The sequence below is a fragment of the Oryzias melastigma genome, linkage group LG22 (assembly GCF_002922805.2).
Source record: "Oryzias melastigma strain HK-1 linkage group LG22, ASM292280v2, whole genome shotgun sequence".
Classification (NCBI taxonomy): Eukaryota; Metazoa; Chordata; class Actinopteri; order Beloniformes; family Adrianichthyidae; genus Oryzias; species Oryzias melastigma.
In genome coordinates this window covers 24368450-24384196 of record NC_050533.1, presented here as the reverse complement: position 1 = coordinate 24384196, position 15747 = coordinate 24368450, and the positions used below count along the sequence as shown (strand labels likewise).

At 42.3% G+C, this 15747-nt stretch overlaps 1 protein-coding gene across 4 annotated transcripts in view; it reads left to right on the top strand.

Annotated features, from left to right (window-relative positions):
* LOC112142788 (estrogen receptor beta) overlaps nt 1-15747 on the top strand; it is a 60838-nt gene that overhangs the window by 25864 nt on the left and 19227 nt on the right. For all 4 annotated transcript variants that reach the window (XM_024266371.2, XM_024266365.2, XM_024266378.2 and 1 more), the window contains exons 2-6: nt 1183-1702; nt 3432-3619; nt 3704-3820; nt 9241-9609; nt 14021-14159. In XM_024266371.2, the coding sequence (XP_024122139.1) occupies nt 1275-1702; nt 3432-3619; nt 3704-3820; nt 9241-9609; nt 14021-14159 (1241 nt within the window). In that variant the 5' untranslated portion in view covers nt 1183-1274. The remainder of the gene's footprint in view (nt 1-1182; nt 1703-3431; nt 3620-3703; nt 3821-9240; nt 9610-14020; nt 14160-15747) is intronic.

Genomic DNA, 15747 nt, shown 5'->3' with positions numbered 1-15747 from the left:
AAAATTGCTAAACTTCAAAATATCCTAAAAAACTGAAAAAAGCGCAAATTAACCAAAACAGCTAGCATGCTGCTGAAATATTAGCTAAACTCCAAAGCTGCCTAAAATGTTTTAAAAAGCCTTGACTTTAACACGTGGCTTAAAATCTCCATAAACTTTCCAAAACCTGATAAAAATTGTCCCACAAGAGCCAAAGCTGTTAACACTGCAAAGGCTGGTACTATGTCTTATTAAATCCATGAATTAATATTGGAATATAACCGGACACATAAACAAACACTTTGAGAATTATATTGTTTTTCCAAAAAACAACTACATCATCAGCATAAGGTGAATGTAGTGGGTTTACAGTTTATTTAATAAAAAACAGACCAGTGATGGAGGAACACATCAGACATAAAGGGGTGTCGGTTCAGAACGCTATGAAAGAAAGCAGCCCTGCTCCATATTTTGTCTGCCTTTGAAAGAAAAAGTATCTCATCGTCTAAACATTCGGGTCGGGTCTCCAATGGCAGACAGGTCCTGGGTGATGAGCCAGACAAAGAGCAGTTCAGAACCCCTTTATGAGGCATTCAATAAAACAGTGGTCGGTCTCCAACTTTTTTGTGGCTGCGGACCGGACAACTCATGAGGATTTTACCATGGCCTGGGGGTGGGGGTGGGGGTGGGGGCTGTGATGTCAAAACTCATGACTACGACTGATCGGGTTTGGGACCCGGTCGGATCAAGTCAGAAGGCGCAACATGGGATCATTCTCCCCCGGTGGCCCAAATCGTGATCATTAATTTGGTCTGCTTGGGTCTCCCTGACCAGTGGCAGATGTCCCAGGAGACGCTGGAGTGACTACGTCTCTCGGCTAGCCTGGGAACCCTTGGACTCCCCCCAGAGGAGCTGGAGGAAGTGGCCGGGAAGAGGGAAGTCTGGGCCTCTTTCTCAGACTTCTGTGCCCGTGACTCGGTCCCGAATGAGCGGAAAAAGTTGTATGGATGGATGGATGGATGGATAGATAGATGGATGGATGGATGGATGGATGGATGTTTTGAGTTTGGTGCCAGTATGGAAGCTAGATGCAACTTAGTCACATCTCTAAAGGCGACATCCTAACCCGTCATTGACTTGATTAAATTTTCCAGTATTTTTTGATATTTTAGACGATCTGTGTTTGTTCTTCTTGTCCTGCAGGATTTGACTTGTGAACAATCATGCAGTAGGGGCAGCAGCAGCAGCTTCGGCCTTCCCCACACTCAGAACTAGCAGTGCAGCCTCTCTCCAGTATGGCATCCTCTCCTGGGCTGAACAATGACCCGTTACCGCTGCTCCAGCTCCAGGAGGTAGACACCAGCAAAGCACCAGAGAGGCCCCCATCCCCAGGACTTCTGCCGGCCATGTACAGCCCCCCCTCAGGCATGGACAGCCACACCGTCTGCATTCCCTCTCCGTACACGGATAGTAGCCATGAATATGGCAATGGACCTGCACCTTTGACCTTCTATAGTCCATCTATGTTGAGCTACAGCAGACCACCGATGACCGACAGTCCCTCCTCGCTGTGCCCCCCCCTCAGTCCTTCAGCCTTTTGGTCCTCCCATGGTCATAGCATGCCCTCCCTGACTCTGCATTGCACCCAGCCCATCGTCTACAATGAGCCCAACCCCCATGCTGCCTGGCTGGAACCCAAAGTCCACAACATCAATCCCAACAGGTAAGACCTGAAAGTGGAAACAGATCCATCAATATGCCTGCAGAGAACAGAGACACTGCATGTCCATTTTGTTGGACATTAAACAGCTAACGGGGTTTAGTAGGATCTAAAAAAAACAAATAGAATTCAGAAGCTCTGATTTGTCAACATTTTGGGGTGTGGAGTCAGAAACAGCCATACATCTTCATCTGCCAATTGTTCCCTTTAGAAAAAATGATTGAAGATTGACATTGAAAGTAAGGAAAACATCCCGTGATGAACTTGGTCATTAATCATAGATCCGAGCGGCTCACTGAAAGATGTCCTCTCAGATACAAGCAGCAAAGGGCAGGCAGCAGGACCAGGTTAAACAAAACCTTTGCCTAGTCTTAACTTTGGATTAAAAAAACACTCAAAAGAAAAGATTAACTGTGTTAATGCTAGTGTGAATGCTGTAAGCTGAATTTGAATGCTAGTGCTGATAGCTAAAGATGCTGAAATTGAAAGCTAAACTTCAGACTCTCCTTAAAAACTAAAAAAAAAAACTAAAGAAGCCAAAACAGCTAGCATGCAGCTGAAATATTTACTAAACTCCAAAATATCCTAAAGAATAGAAAAATCCTAAATCAGTCAAAACAGCTAGCATGTTACTGAAATATTGGCTAAACTCCAAAGCAGCCTCAAAAACTGAAAGAAGCCTAAGTTATTCAAAAACGCTAGCATACAGCTATTGGCTAATTCCCAAAATAGCCTAAAACCTGAAAAAAAATCTTAATAAGCCAAAACAGCTAACATGTAACTGAAATGTTGGCTAAATTTCAAAATAACATTAAAAACTGAAAAAAGCCTAAATAAGCCAAAATAGCTAGCCTGCAGCTGAAATATTAGCTATAGTCCAAAGTAGCCTAAGAAACTGAAAAAAGCTAAATTGGCCAAAAGGGCTAGCATGTAGCTGAAATGTTAGCTAAACTTCAAAGTAGCCTTAAAAACTGAAAAAAGTCTAAGACTATGTTCGAATCCCCCCCCCCCACCACCACCACCCTCTATATAGTGCGTTCGTCATTTTCTAGTTCTGTCCGAATCTACTAATTCCAAAATCGATTGCACTAGAAATTTCACAAGTCTTTGCTAACAACTAGCGTGCATTGATGATCACTACATTAGCAAATCTACCACAAGTTGAACAACTTAGAACAAAAAAACGTGTGTAAATGTAATTTTTTGATAAACCATCCACATTTTCACCATCAGAACACAGTGGAGTCATAGATAAATGTCGGGAAATGTTCGTATTGATTCGATTTTCACTTTGTGAAATCGGTGACGACATATCCGGTGTTTAGAAAAACAAAAAAGAAAAGTAGTGAGTATCATGTCGGAAATGCCTTTAAAATTCAAGGCACTATATAGTCTCGCACTATATCGTTTTTTAGTAGTTATGGATTAGGGTGGGAATTTGGACATAGCCGAAATAAGCCAAAACAGCTAGCATGTAGCTAAAATATTAACTAAACCCCAAAATAGCCTAAAAATGGGAAAAAAGTCTAAATAAACCAAATGGCTAACCATAACTGATTTATGAACTGAAAGTAACTAATATTATGAACTCACTCTGCCTTTTCCAGCAGTTGCTAGTAGCTTTGATCACACTATTGACAGAGGATTCAACCAGTGATTGACCAGCTAAAACTCTGAAGATCAGGTTCTTTCTTTCCCTCAGTTTGTCTCTATCCTGCACTTCTGTCATCAGCTGCAACAAGCTGCTGGGGAGGAAATCGGACATAGGAGTGGAAGACATGAAACCCCCCTCGTGTTCTCCCTCTGCAGGGAAAGCTGACATGCACTTCTGTGCTGTGTGTCACGATTACGCCTCTGGGTACCACTATGGGGTTTGGTCGTGTGAAGGATGCAAGGCTTTTTTTAAGAGGAGTATTCAGGGTACGACTTCCATCCTTGTTATTGCTCATTCCTCCTGTTAGCCTGTAACCGTCAGCTGATGTTTCTTGTTTCTTCTTTCATCAGGTCACAATGATTACATATGTCCAGCCACCAATCAGTGCACCATAGACAAGAACCGCCGTAAAAGCTGCCAGGCCTGCCGCCTGCGCAAATGCTATGAAGTGGGGATGATGAAGTGCGGTAAGTTTATTTTCCTCAGTCACAAAACTTTGAAAAAAAATCAGAAATTGACCAGATGGGAATTGGAAATTCAAACTTCCCACTTCATGAATAGTGAACACCAAGCGCTCCTTCACACAAGCCTCCCTGTCCAGAATGAGGTTACTGTGGATTATATATTTGTCTAAGCTGGATGTAGTCACTGTTTTATTCTTCAGGTTAGGCAAAGTACACCACGGAAGGTTTGCCATACCACTGCAGGGCCACAATGACACGGACAACCACACACTCACACCAAAGGAGCACTTTTAAAATCACTAATTAACCTATGAAGCATGTTTTGCACTTGTACGGCTCAAGAAAATCCTGGTCTAAGCTGGGATTTCACAATAGGGCCTTCTGGCTGCGAGGCAAGAGACCACTAAAGCACCACTGTCATGGTGCTCCTGGGACTTCTTCTATTGGATCCAGCTGTCGGGCCTCATTTCATCGACTTCTTGGCCTGATCCAGTATTCATCGCCAGTTCCTTAGCCTCCATGGATCATCTCTTCATTTGCCAATTTGGGCCCTGTTACGACTGGCTCTAGACCGTAACAAAGAAGCAGGGAGACGGAACCGGTTTAACACTGAACCACACTTTAATGTGTTTAAAGAGTCAAGGGTGGACAGCAGAGCACGCAGTGAGTTCCACAGTGCAGCAGTGGCGTTGAACCCGACAGGAAGTCCCAGCAGAAACCCCTCCTCCCAGAGGTCCTCAGACTGAGCTTTTATCCGGAGCTTCCAAATCCCAAAACATCTGCACCTGTGTGAGAGGAGGAGACACAGGGCAGACAAACATACGGCTCAGGGCCGTAACAGGCCCTCCATCACTACCACAGCCTGTTTCAAAGCCAAGCGCTCTACTGACTGATTGGGACGTCTTTCTGCCACGCTGCCGTCCATTCCACTTACCTCCAAGATCTCCATTCGGCCACTCCGGGGTTCAACTCTCACGTCACCACCAAGATGAGTTTTGGCTCTGGTCCTCAACATCCTTCTCTCACTGAACTCTGCTCCATGTGCAGTTCACCAGAACCTCTACGGACAATAAAAGCTTTTCAACTATTCCATCCTGGTTGCTTCGTCTCCCACAAATCATGACAATCACGTCTGTAAAGATCCAGCAAATTATATCAACAAAACATCTGGAAGAGGACTGTGGGCTGCTTTTGCCTCACAGCAAGGAGGTTCAATTCCTGGGTGGATTCTTCCTGTGTGGAGTTTGCATGTTCTCTCTGTGTGTGCGTGGGTTTTCTCCGGGCACTCCGGCTCACTCACACAGTCCAAAGACATGCTTCATAGGTTTGTTGGAGATTCTAAATTTTTCCTAGGTGTGACTGTGTGTGTGCTCTTGTGTGGCCCTGCAACAGACTGGCGACCTGTCCACAGTGTACCCCGACTTCACCCAACAGTTACTGGGACAGGCTCCAGCAACTCCATGACCCCTAAAGGGGTTCAGCGGGTTCAGAAGGTGGATGGATAACTTCAACAACTCAAATGAGGGATTTTAGGAGCCTTGAAGAAACAGGAAGTTGGAGGCTGACTCCACAAAGAGCCACAGCAGAATCCATGAGTGAGACGATCCGGGGAAGTTTAAACTCAGTCATAAGATTTTATTTAGCCCTGTGATTAAAAAATGGGGTCTGGAGCTTAATTTAAAAAACAACACAAACTTTAGATCGTTTCTAAACAAGACTTTCCCTCTTCCATCCTTCACTCGGTTACTTTTTTTACGGATGTTATTTATGCTTCAGGTCTAATTAATGTGTTTTATGATGGAGGAAATTGGGCTGTTTTTCCTCTGTTTTTGTTTCAGTTTTTGTTTAAATCAATCCACCATGTCAAAATACGCACCAACGTTTAATTTATGGTATAACATGGCACAAAAGCTTCGATGAGGCGCCTCGTGGGTTACAGCTCACAGCAGTGGGTCGCGACCCACGAGATTTGTTTACAGCGCCTGCTGTCCATCAATATTGGGCTGTTGTTCCTCCCACACGCTTCTGGAGTGGAGTGAAGTTTATTAACACCTTTCTGGACTTGTATGAAGCAACAAATTTACCGCGGCAGCCTTCACAAATTTGACTTTTGCATCGTGTTTCCTGTGAATGTAGCATAAGAGTCCATCCTGATGTGCTTAGGGTTAGGGTTAATCTTCTTAATTGTAAAATTAAAAAAAGCCTCTTTTCATTGTCAGATGGAACGTTCTCTCTACTACATGTTTGAAGTAAAGCAAACATTTTTTTTATAAGCTGTAGGTGTCATGGAAAACTGTGTATGGCCAAAGTATAAAGAGATTCAGTAATTTAGTGGAGTTTTAACCAAATAATGGATTTTGTCCCAGAAGGTTAAGTAAAACATCGTTGATTTTTGTCAGTTACCAGTGAGCTAAAGATTCAAGGATCAAATATCGGCTCAGTTAGTGTCACCAGCAACAAAGACTACGTTAACCGTATTCATCAATGAAATGGAGAAAGTTGCCCGTCATGGAATGTTTTACTCTTTAAGTCAAGTGGTCATAAATAAATAGATTGACCAATAAAACCTTAGGCTCTCCAAATCTACAAACCACATGTAAACTGGGTGAAGGAACTCCCATAAACCCTCAAGCTCTTTGTTCTAGATGTAATGCTGACCTGCTGTTCCAGGACTGGGACAAAAACTGTACTGTTCCTCCTGAATCAGAGGTTTGTTCATCCACAAAGGACTACAGAGTAGTTACATTCACTCTTTGGGTATTTGGAACTGAACCCGCTAAATAAAGCACAAACGTGAAAGAATATTTGAGAAATATAAAACACAAAGGGTATACAGTATAAACAGGCCACACCAGGTGGGAAAAGTAATAATGTTCTCCACCTACCTCCATTCATTCATCCATCAATCTGTTTTCCAAACCCACCGAATCCCTGTCAGGATTGCAGTGTTGCTGGAGCCTATCCCAGACACCTTTGGGTGACAGTGGGACTCAGCCTGGATGGTTTGCCAGTCTATTCAAGGCCACACAGAGACAAACAACCGCACACATTCACACCTAGGGACAAGTTAGATCACGTGTCAAAGTCAAGGCCCGGGGGCCGGACCTGGCCCTCCGGGTAATTCTATCCGGCCCTCCAGATCATTAATGGCCCGATGTTATCTTGAGCTTATTTCTAACTTGTATAATTTTGACAAAATATATTTTAAAATATTGAAAAATATTTAAGGTTTAAATTGATTTATTCTGGAATAATATTCCTGCCAGTTTTTATTCAGATTATTATTAAGAAGTTATAGTTTAAATGTAAAGGTTAGTAAGCCTTTCTAATAGGGGTACACGTGTTGAGCTTGCTCTGGTCGTCTAACAGGTTGACAGGTCTCTGCCTGCACTCGTCAGTCCCTTTTAACTCCTGTATCTTCGTTTGGAAGGCGTGTGTTTTGTCACCCTGGGCTGACTTGAGATGGTGAGTGGATGTAGTAGAGCAGCTTCAGAGATAGACCCCCTGACGGTCAGCTGAAGAGTGGTCCTGCAGTGTACCTGGATCACAAATCCTGCCTCTACAACATCCAGCCAGAGTGATGTGTCCCTAACCCAGAACAATCTTCCAACAGAACACCACAGACTTCAGTAGTCTGTTGAACCAGAACACCAAATATTTATTTTGTAAAGGGGGCTACTTTAGGTTGACCCTCTGTGGTATAATAAAAAAACAACTATTACACTCCACTTGGAAGTCCAAAGAAAACAAATTAAAACTTAGAAACCAGGTGAGTTATTTGACAGCCCAGTATAAACATGAAACAAAACTTGAGTCAGTAAACAAACAAAAATAACTAACCACACAGAAAGAATGTATCAATCTCCCTATGTAGAGTGTTAGTCGAAACGATGTTTTAAAAAGAAATTGAATAAAAGAAAATAAAACAGAATTTTAGCTTCAACTCGATATGAAATGAAAATGTAAGAAATGACAAGCAATGATTAATAATTCAAAATAACAGAGTCCTTGGTCTCCTCAGACCAACTAACATCAAAACAAAAGAACATCAGGTCAGTCTTCTCCTAGCTGGGAGTCAAGACGCTCAAAGACAGTGGTAAGTCAGTTTTGTGCAGATCTTTCCTGCAGGAAATCAGATCAACAGTTCGTATTACAGACTGGTTTGCCAGTCAACTTAAGTGTTCAAAAAACAGTCACGCTTGTCTCTGGGGCCTCAGTCACTTCCAGAGCTTGAACTTGGTTTCCAGCTCGAACAAAAAAAAGAAAATAGAAAAACAGTACCTCTTATCTTGAAGGACAGTATACAGCCGGTGAATTACCAATTATCAATGAAGTGCTGGCTGCAACGCTCCCACCTCCGGAAAACTTCGGCCTGCTCGTCTCCTCCACACATGTTGGCTATCGTCACGCTCTGCTCACGTGACTGGACCGGGATTCTGCCGCTCCAAGAATAAACATGCTCCAAACGGTCTAAAAAGGAGAGTACAGGGACTGCATATTTATCGCGGCTTCCCTCATTTTTTCAGTTCGCACTACTTTTTCGTCAGTCTTCACTCTCCTTCCTCTCTCCCGCGCCTCTCTTCATTTCCGGCCCGCGCCTGACGTTATCTTCGGTCAGGCTGTCACTTTACATCCTCCATTACACAAAGTATAAAAAATTGACAGTCTGCTATATTTTTGGACTATTTTGACACTTACTGTCAGATTTGTTTAATACTTTTTTAGACTATTTGCAGTTTATCTAATATTTCATCTACATGCTAGCTGTTTTGGCTAATCTAGTTTTTTTCTTTTTTGTTTTTTAGGCTAATTTGGGCCTTAGGTAACTTTTTAGCTTTTTAGCATTTTCAGCTATCACCACAGGTATCTTTAGCAGCCAAATTCACCTTACAGCATTCACACTAGCATTGTCACAGGTAATGTTATATATCTAATTATGTTATAAAGTTACGGTTTTAAAGTATAAAAAATGTAGTTTTCGAGTGTTCAATTAACGTTTCTCCTGGTTGGCCTGCGACCTAAAAAGGGGGTTTTGGATTTTGGCCCCTTGTGTGATTGAGTTTGACACCCTGGGTTGGAGTCACCGACTAACTTATGACACATATTTTTGGATTGTGGAAGGAAGACGGGCTGTTAGGAGAAAGCCTTGCATGCATTGCAAGAACATGCAAAATTTGAACATGGATTTGAATGTGACTGCTGCGACCTTAACCGTGGTTGCATGTTCATACCTTCTAAAGTCGTAGATGTTTTTTAGTCATTTCAGTTTTACAGTTTTTCTAGGTAAGACATTGTTTTCATGCAAAATAAAATTATATTTGAAAGCAACCTGAATGGATTCTACATTCTAATGTTCTCTGTTTCTCTACTGACTAAACATATTTGGAATGCTGATTTTGGCTCACCTGTCCTCAAACCTGCAGGTGTCCGCCGTGAACGCTGCAGCTACAGAGGAGCTCGACACCGCCGAGGGGGGCTCCAGCCTCGGGACGCAGCAGGAAGGGGCTTGGTCCGGGTCAGGATGGGTCCTCGGAACCAGCGCCATTTCAGTCTGGGGATACCTCTTTCCCCGTTACCAGGGGGGCCCCCCATCCCTCAGATAGGCCACACTCATCGTTCATCCATGAGCCCAGAGGAGTTTATCTCCCGTATCATGGAGGCGGAGCCTCCAGAGATCTACCTGATGGAGGACCTCAAGAAGCCCTTCACTGAGGCCAGCATGATGATGTCCCTCACCAACCTGGCAGACAAGGAGCTGGTGCTAATGATCAGCTGGGCTAAGAAGATCCCAGGTAAGATGAACCTGTGACTCGGATCTCCTCCCTGTTTGGTTCTTCGTCATTCTCTTTGATCAACCCAGCAACGGTTGTGTCATCTGTGATTTTAGTGAGTGTGTTGGAGTCATGGATGGAAACACAATCAAGAGCGTATAATGTGTTTCAGAGGCCACACCATGAAAAAAAAAATATCTGTTCATTTCTCACTATAAAGAACCTCAAAGCGGTAATTTTGATCCGTTCTCGCATTTCTAAGTCATCCTGTAAAAACCTGCACCCTCAATAGCAGCCCCTCCTCTCTGACATCACAGACTGAGGACAGCCCCTTTCACCTGACAGCTCCGCCCCCAGTCTAACACCAACACTCAATTTCTCCACAGAGCTAGTGGTGATCAGCAAAAAACTTTTATTTTAGACACAGAATACTGTATATCTTCCAGCTGTGTCCTGTCTTCAAGTAATTCCAGCTCAAACAGGTGTTTGTTACATTAGACGCGGGGCTCCTTTCAGACACCCCTAACTCAGAGGTGTCAAACTCAATCGCACAAGGGGCCAAAATCCGAAACACTCCTTGGGTCACAGCCAACCAGGACAAACATTTATTAAACACTCTAAAACTACATTTTTTAAACGTTAAAACCGTAACTTTTAACATAATAATGAACTAGATATATAGCACTACCTGCAATAATGCTAGTATGAATGCTGTAAGCTGAATTTGGCCGCTGAAGATGCTAGTGCTGATAACTGAAGATGCTGAGATTGATAGCTAAAATCACTGAAGCTGATAGCCAGCTAAAATACTAGCTAAATTCCAAATTAGTCTAAAAAACTAAAGCAGAATACTTAGGTTAGCCAAAATAGCTAGCATGTAGCTGAAAAAATAGGTAAACTTCAAAATATCTCAAAAAACTGAAGAAAAGCCTAATTTAGCCAAAACAGCTCAAATATTAGCTAAACTCCAAATTATCTAAAAAAAGTCTTAGTAAATGCCAAAATAGTCCAAAAAGCTAGCTGAATGCTAATTTTTAGAAACGTTAAAACCGTAACTAGGCAGGAATATTATTCAAGAATAAATCAAATTAAACCTTAAATAACTTTCAATATTCTACTCTCCATAAAAATATATTTTTTCAAATTTATGCAAGTTAGAAATGAGTTCAAGATAACATCGGGCCATAAATAATAATAAAATAAAATGATCTGGAGGGCCGGATAGAATTACCTGGAGGGCCGGATCCGGCCCCCGGGCCTTGACTTTGAGAAGTAATCTGACTGAAGGTAAAAGTCTTTTTTTATTCTCTCTGAATACTGAGGCAGATTGTTAGGCACCAAAACAACAATCAGACCGACTGTCGTGGACTTTGTCTCTGCTGTGCAGAAAGCTGAACAGAAATTGGAGCTGAACAGGAACCGAAATCGAAACCAAAGAACCGCTTTGGCACTGGACCTGAATAGAACCCCATCGCTGCCCAACCGTACCCAGGCTTTAACTCTTGAAGCTGCATCAGTTTTTTTATGTCGTATTCTGGTTTTCTTCATTTTCTTCCATTTGCTCCTTTTCTCTGTCTTCCTTCTAATCTTTCCACGTCTGTCCTCCGCGCTCTTCCCCGTGTCTTCTCCCCTGCTCTCCTCCCAGCAGGTATCTTTACAGGAGATGTTAATGTGAGGGCTTCACAAAGGCTCCGAAGTCGGAATAAGAAACGTTTTCTCAGAAGTGTTTTTATGAATATTTTTCCTGATTTTTTTTCTTTCTTTCACCGGGTAGTGAAAATGACTACATTGTGTGATTTACAAAAGCCCTGAGGCAGGGGCTGTTGAGCAAGGCACTGACTGTGAAATGCAGTGACATCATTTAGAAATATGTCTCCTTGTTGTACTTTTAGATCCAAAGATCAGATGCAGAGACTGTAATTTCACCAAAAAACCAAGATAAGATTCAGTTGATTCTCAGAGGGACAGATGGTCGCTGGGAGGTTCAGGTGGAGCGCAGCTGCAGGAGATGGAAGCTCCTGAAATACAAAAACCGGAAGACTATCACCCGCCTTAAAATAATAAACCAAAGGAGATGAACCAAACGGAGCAATGACCGTGATGTGGGGAGTGTGGTAGGAATCGTAGTAACTGCAGGGAAACTTGACATCTAAATGGTTAGAAAACAAAGCCATGAAAACACCCCCTTGCATGTGACATCACAGCGCGTGCGTCATCGCCCTCCCCGCCATTTTGGGAGTCGATTGTGGGAGTCAAACGGAGGACATCGCTGCCACGCATCTTTGTGTCCTCTCAACTGTTTGTGATTAGTCCTCTCTGTGTTGTTGCCAAGACAAAATAAAAGTCTGCAAGGTCTGTCCAACACCCCCTCACCCCGCTATTCTTACAAACTGACAAAATACAAAAAACTTTTATTTTCCAGCAATGCAGCGAGCATCTTTAGTCTTAATACTGTAATAATTAGTGCCGTCATGTGATCAATTTTTTTGTGCGTTTAATTACTTGTGACCTGTAATTAATTCATCTAATTAATCGATTTTAATCCCAATAATTTTTAATCTTTAGCTTTATTTAGAGGTATTTTATTGAAGTTTGTGACATTGTGGTGCAGAGAAAGAGCAAAATAAAACTTAAACAGATGGCTTTATTGCACTTTTTTTTGTTATAAAAGATCTTCAACCTTTACTCTGACACCAATGGGGGGTATTTTCTTTCAATCTTTAACAAATAACAAAATAAAAAAGAATAAAAGAAACATCAGGTCCAGAGTGTTCTAGCTTAAGGGAAACCAAACAGTGCAGCTGGAGGCTGACTCCAATCTCAGCCCAGATTTGAAAAAATGCCCAAAAAAAAAGGGGGCGGGGTTAGTGGAGATGGACTGAGCGGAGGAGTTACAGTTACAGAAACAAAGAAGATGGGCGGGGCTTTGATTTTGGAGCTGCAGAGCGTGACTTACACTAATTGACCAATCACAAATTCAACTGTAATAGCTTGTTTCAACCTGTAGGGGGCAGCACACAGACGGCTTTTGACTATATTTTCAGGAATTAAAAAGTTTTTTTTAATTAGTCAAAAATTTGGTATTGACCGACAGACAGCACTTTAAAAGCCCTGTTTATAGAGGTCAAAAGACAAAAGAAGTTGGTTTAGGGTTTGGTTACCCTTTAACACATCAAATAACAAATGGAACACTTTTCTGAGCAATCCCAAAAATATTGACCATGAACTTCTTATTAATATCATAATTCAAATGTTGATATTCCACAGTTTATCACAACAGCAAGACAGTAGAATAACACGAGAGTGATTTAGAGTTTCCTTTAACCTTTTTGGATGAATTTGATCATTTTAAAGACTGAGATGAAGCAGAAAAGAAATAGAGAATCTAAAAAAGAAGAAATGAGACACCGCAGAGGAATTGAGCTATTTATACTTCATTCATTCATTCATTTTTCTGACCGCTTTTTGCCTGTTGGGGTCGCGGGGTCCCGGAGCCTATCCCAGCTACTGATGGGTGATGGCGGGGTACACCCTGGACAGGTCTCCAGTCTGTCTCAGGGCCTCAATCACACACATTCACTCTCACATTCACACCTAGGGACAATTCAGAGTCACCAATTAACCTATGAATCATGTTTCTGGACGGTGGGAGGAAGCCGGAGTCCCCGGTGAAAACCCACGCATGCACGGGGAGAACATGCAAACTCCACACAGAAAGGTCCCAAATCCCCCAGTCGGGATGTGAGCTGGGGCCTTCTCGCTGTGTGGGCTAACCACTGCGCCACTGTGAACTATTTATACTTTGTTTTTTTTGTTTGTTTTTTTAAATAAACTTTTTCTTCATCATCTGGTCATAAACAAGTGCTAAGAGGTCAAATTTCTCTCTAAAATGAGCCTTTTTCTAAACTTCTCCTGACGATCACCTCTCTCTAAGTAGATAGAGCGTGATACCATGACAACGTGAATCAGCACTTATTAAACAGTCCACTTTTGTAAAAAAAAACTTTAAACTCAAAAACAGCACTGAAGTTCTATTGATTTATTTAGTGTTTATATTTTTCGTAAATGACCGCGGTATGAGTGCGATCAAATGCTCCTCCAGGTGTGCAGAACACGGAGGTAACCGTCCAACGCAAAATATGAGATAAACGCAATTTAAAAAAAAAATAACACTCGGAAATGTCTGTAATTAATTCATCATGATTAATTCAATAAAAAGACAGCCCTAGTAATAATATTTGATCGTCTCTATCAGAGGTGTCAAACTCAATCATATGGGGCCAAAATCCAAAACACATCTTAGGTCGCAGGACGAACAGAATAAACTTTTATGATCCAGTTTGTAGATGACAGGAGCTACACTCAGGTTACCTGCATGGAGTCAGAGGAGTCTATGGGATCATCCTCTGGTTTTTTCTGTCTTCACTTCCAGGTTTCATAGAGCTGAGCTTAGCAGACCAAATTCACCTGCTGAAGTGCTGCTGGCTGGAGATCCTGATGCTGGGCCTCATGTGGAGGTCAGTGGATCATCCTGGAAAGCTCATCTTCTCCCCAGACTTCAAACTCAACAGGTAGGAAAGTTTTATACCATCTGTTGTCAGCACTGCTTCTCAGATGTCGGGTCGATCGCGCTCTGCAGGTCTGCAGCTCCGACTAGACACGAGGACGGACTAGAGTGACACCAAAGAGCAAACAGCTTTTTGGAGGGGCTCCAAATATAAATTCAAAAAAACAGTCACTGTACATGACTGTAAACGGTGATGTGTCAAGGTTCCAGGGCTTATTCCCCCTAATAATCCAGAACAAATTTTCACCCAAGCGGACCCTGGTCCAGGACCAGGACCCGGTCTGACCCGTCTTCCCAGGTGGACTCACCTTTCCAATCAGACTGAGCTTTGGTCTGTCAGTCTGAATAGGCTCTGTGTTCGGAGCGGAACAATTGGACCAAATTAGCCACCGTAGCCATTCAAAATAAGTCTGAGGAATATAAAGCTTAAAGAAGTGAACCATCCCGACAAGGATTGGAAAGCATTGAACTTCCATTATTCTTTCTCTCGTTGATCTAAGAATTCTTGACCAAAGACCGAAAAGATCTTTAGTCATGTGTGATGTTTTACAGGCTTTAGTTTGAAACAGAAATCTCAGGTAGACAGCAGTTTACAAATCAAATTTAAATTAAAATGACGTTGTCTGATTTGATTTGATTTGATGTGATTTATTTACACACAAAACCATAATAATACAAACAAAATAAAAAATACAGAAAATCAAAGAAAATTTTAGCCATCAGCTTCAGCGTTTTCATCTTCATAAGAGGAAGGTGGAATGTCTGCCCTTGTCTGGTACCAGAAGAGTGAAGTTGATTTTCTTTTATTTATGAATAAGTTTTGGACATTGTTGGAATACTTACCCTGATTGATCAATAGAGACTTGTTTTGAATTATGAATTTGTTTTAAAAGAGAAACACTACATTTGGACAAAGCAAACACTAAATGATGAAGGAAAAACATTCCTCCGTGTTTTAGAAGTATCTCCTCACCCATGAAAATCTGGATAACTACTGCGGAGCACAGAGAGAGACTGAGCACGTGCAGAAGATCCTCTGATCTGTTACAACAAGCTTTGCTTCACTGCCTTAAACGCATTTGTTCTACACTAAGATGGAGACAGGAAGAGTGAGCGTGCACGTGGGTGAAGCGTGACCGTGAGCTGATAAGTGCACCAGGTTCTGGGTTTGTTTTCCAATGAGATAGTTCTCGTGATTGAAGGATTAGCGAGAAGTTCAGGGATCCTTCAATGATTCCTGCTTTTTTTTTAAGAATTCAGACTTTTTTTGTGCATTTCAGTTACATGTGTGTGCTGATGAGTAGTTAAATTGCTGTGTAGGCATGTATGTTCTTATTGGATAAAAACATCCCATCTCCGTGGAACGTACCGGGCGAGTGACTGTGAGGCTCCTCTGGCTGAAATGGGCTGGAGGCTGAACCCTGAATCACCAGGATGTGTGAAATACTTGTGTTTGTGACGTCCAGCCACTGTGCTCACACTGAACACAGTGTCAGTGTGTGGGGGTGGGGGGGGGGATGTCCTGCTCTCATGTGCTTCCATTTGTCAATTTCAAGACAACCAAAATAGGATTGACCCCCCCCCCCCCCCCC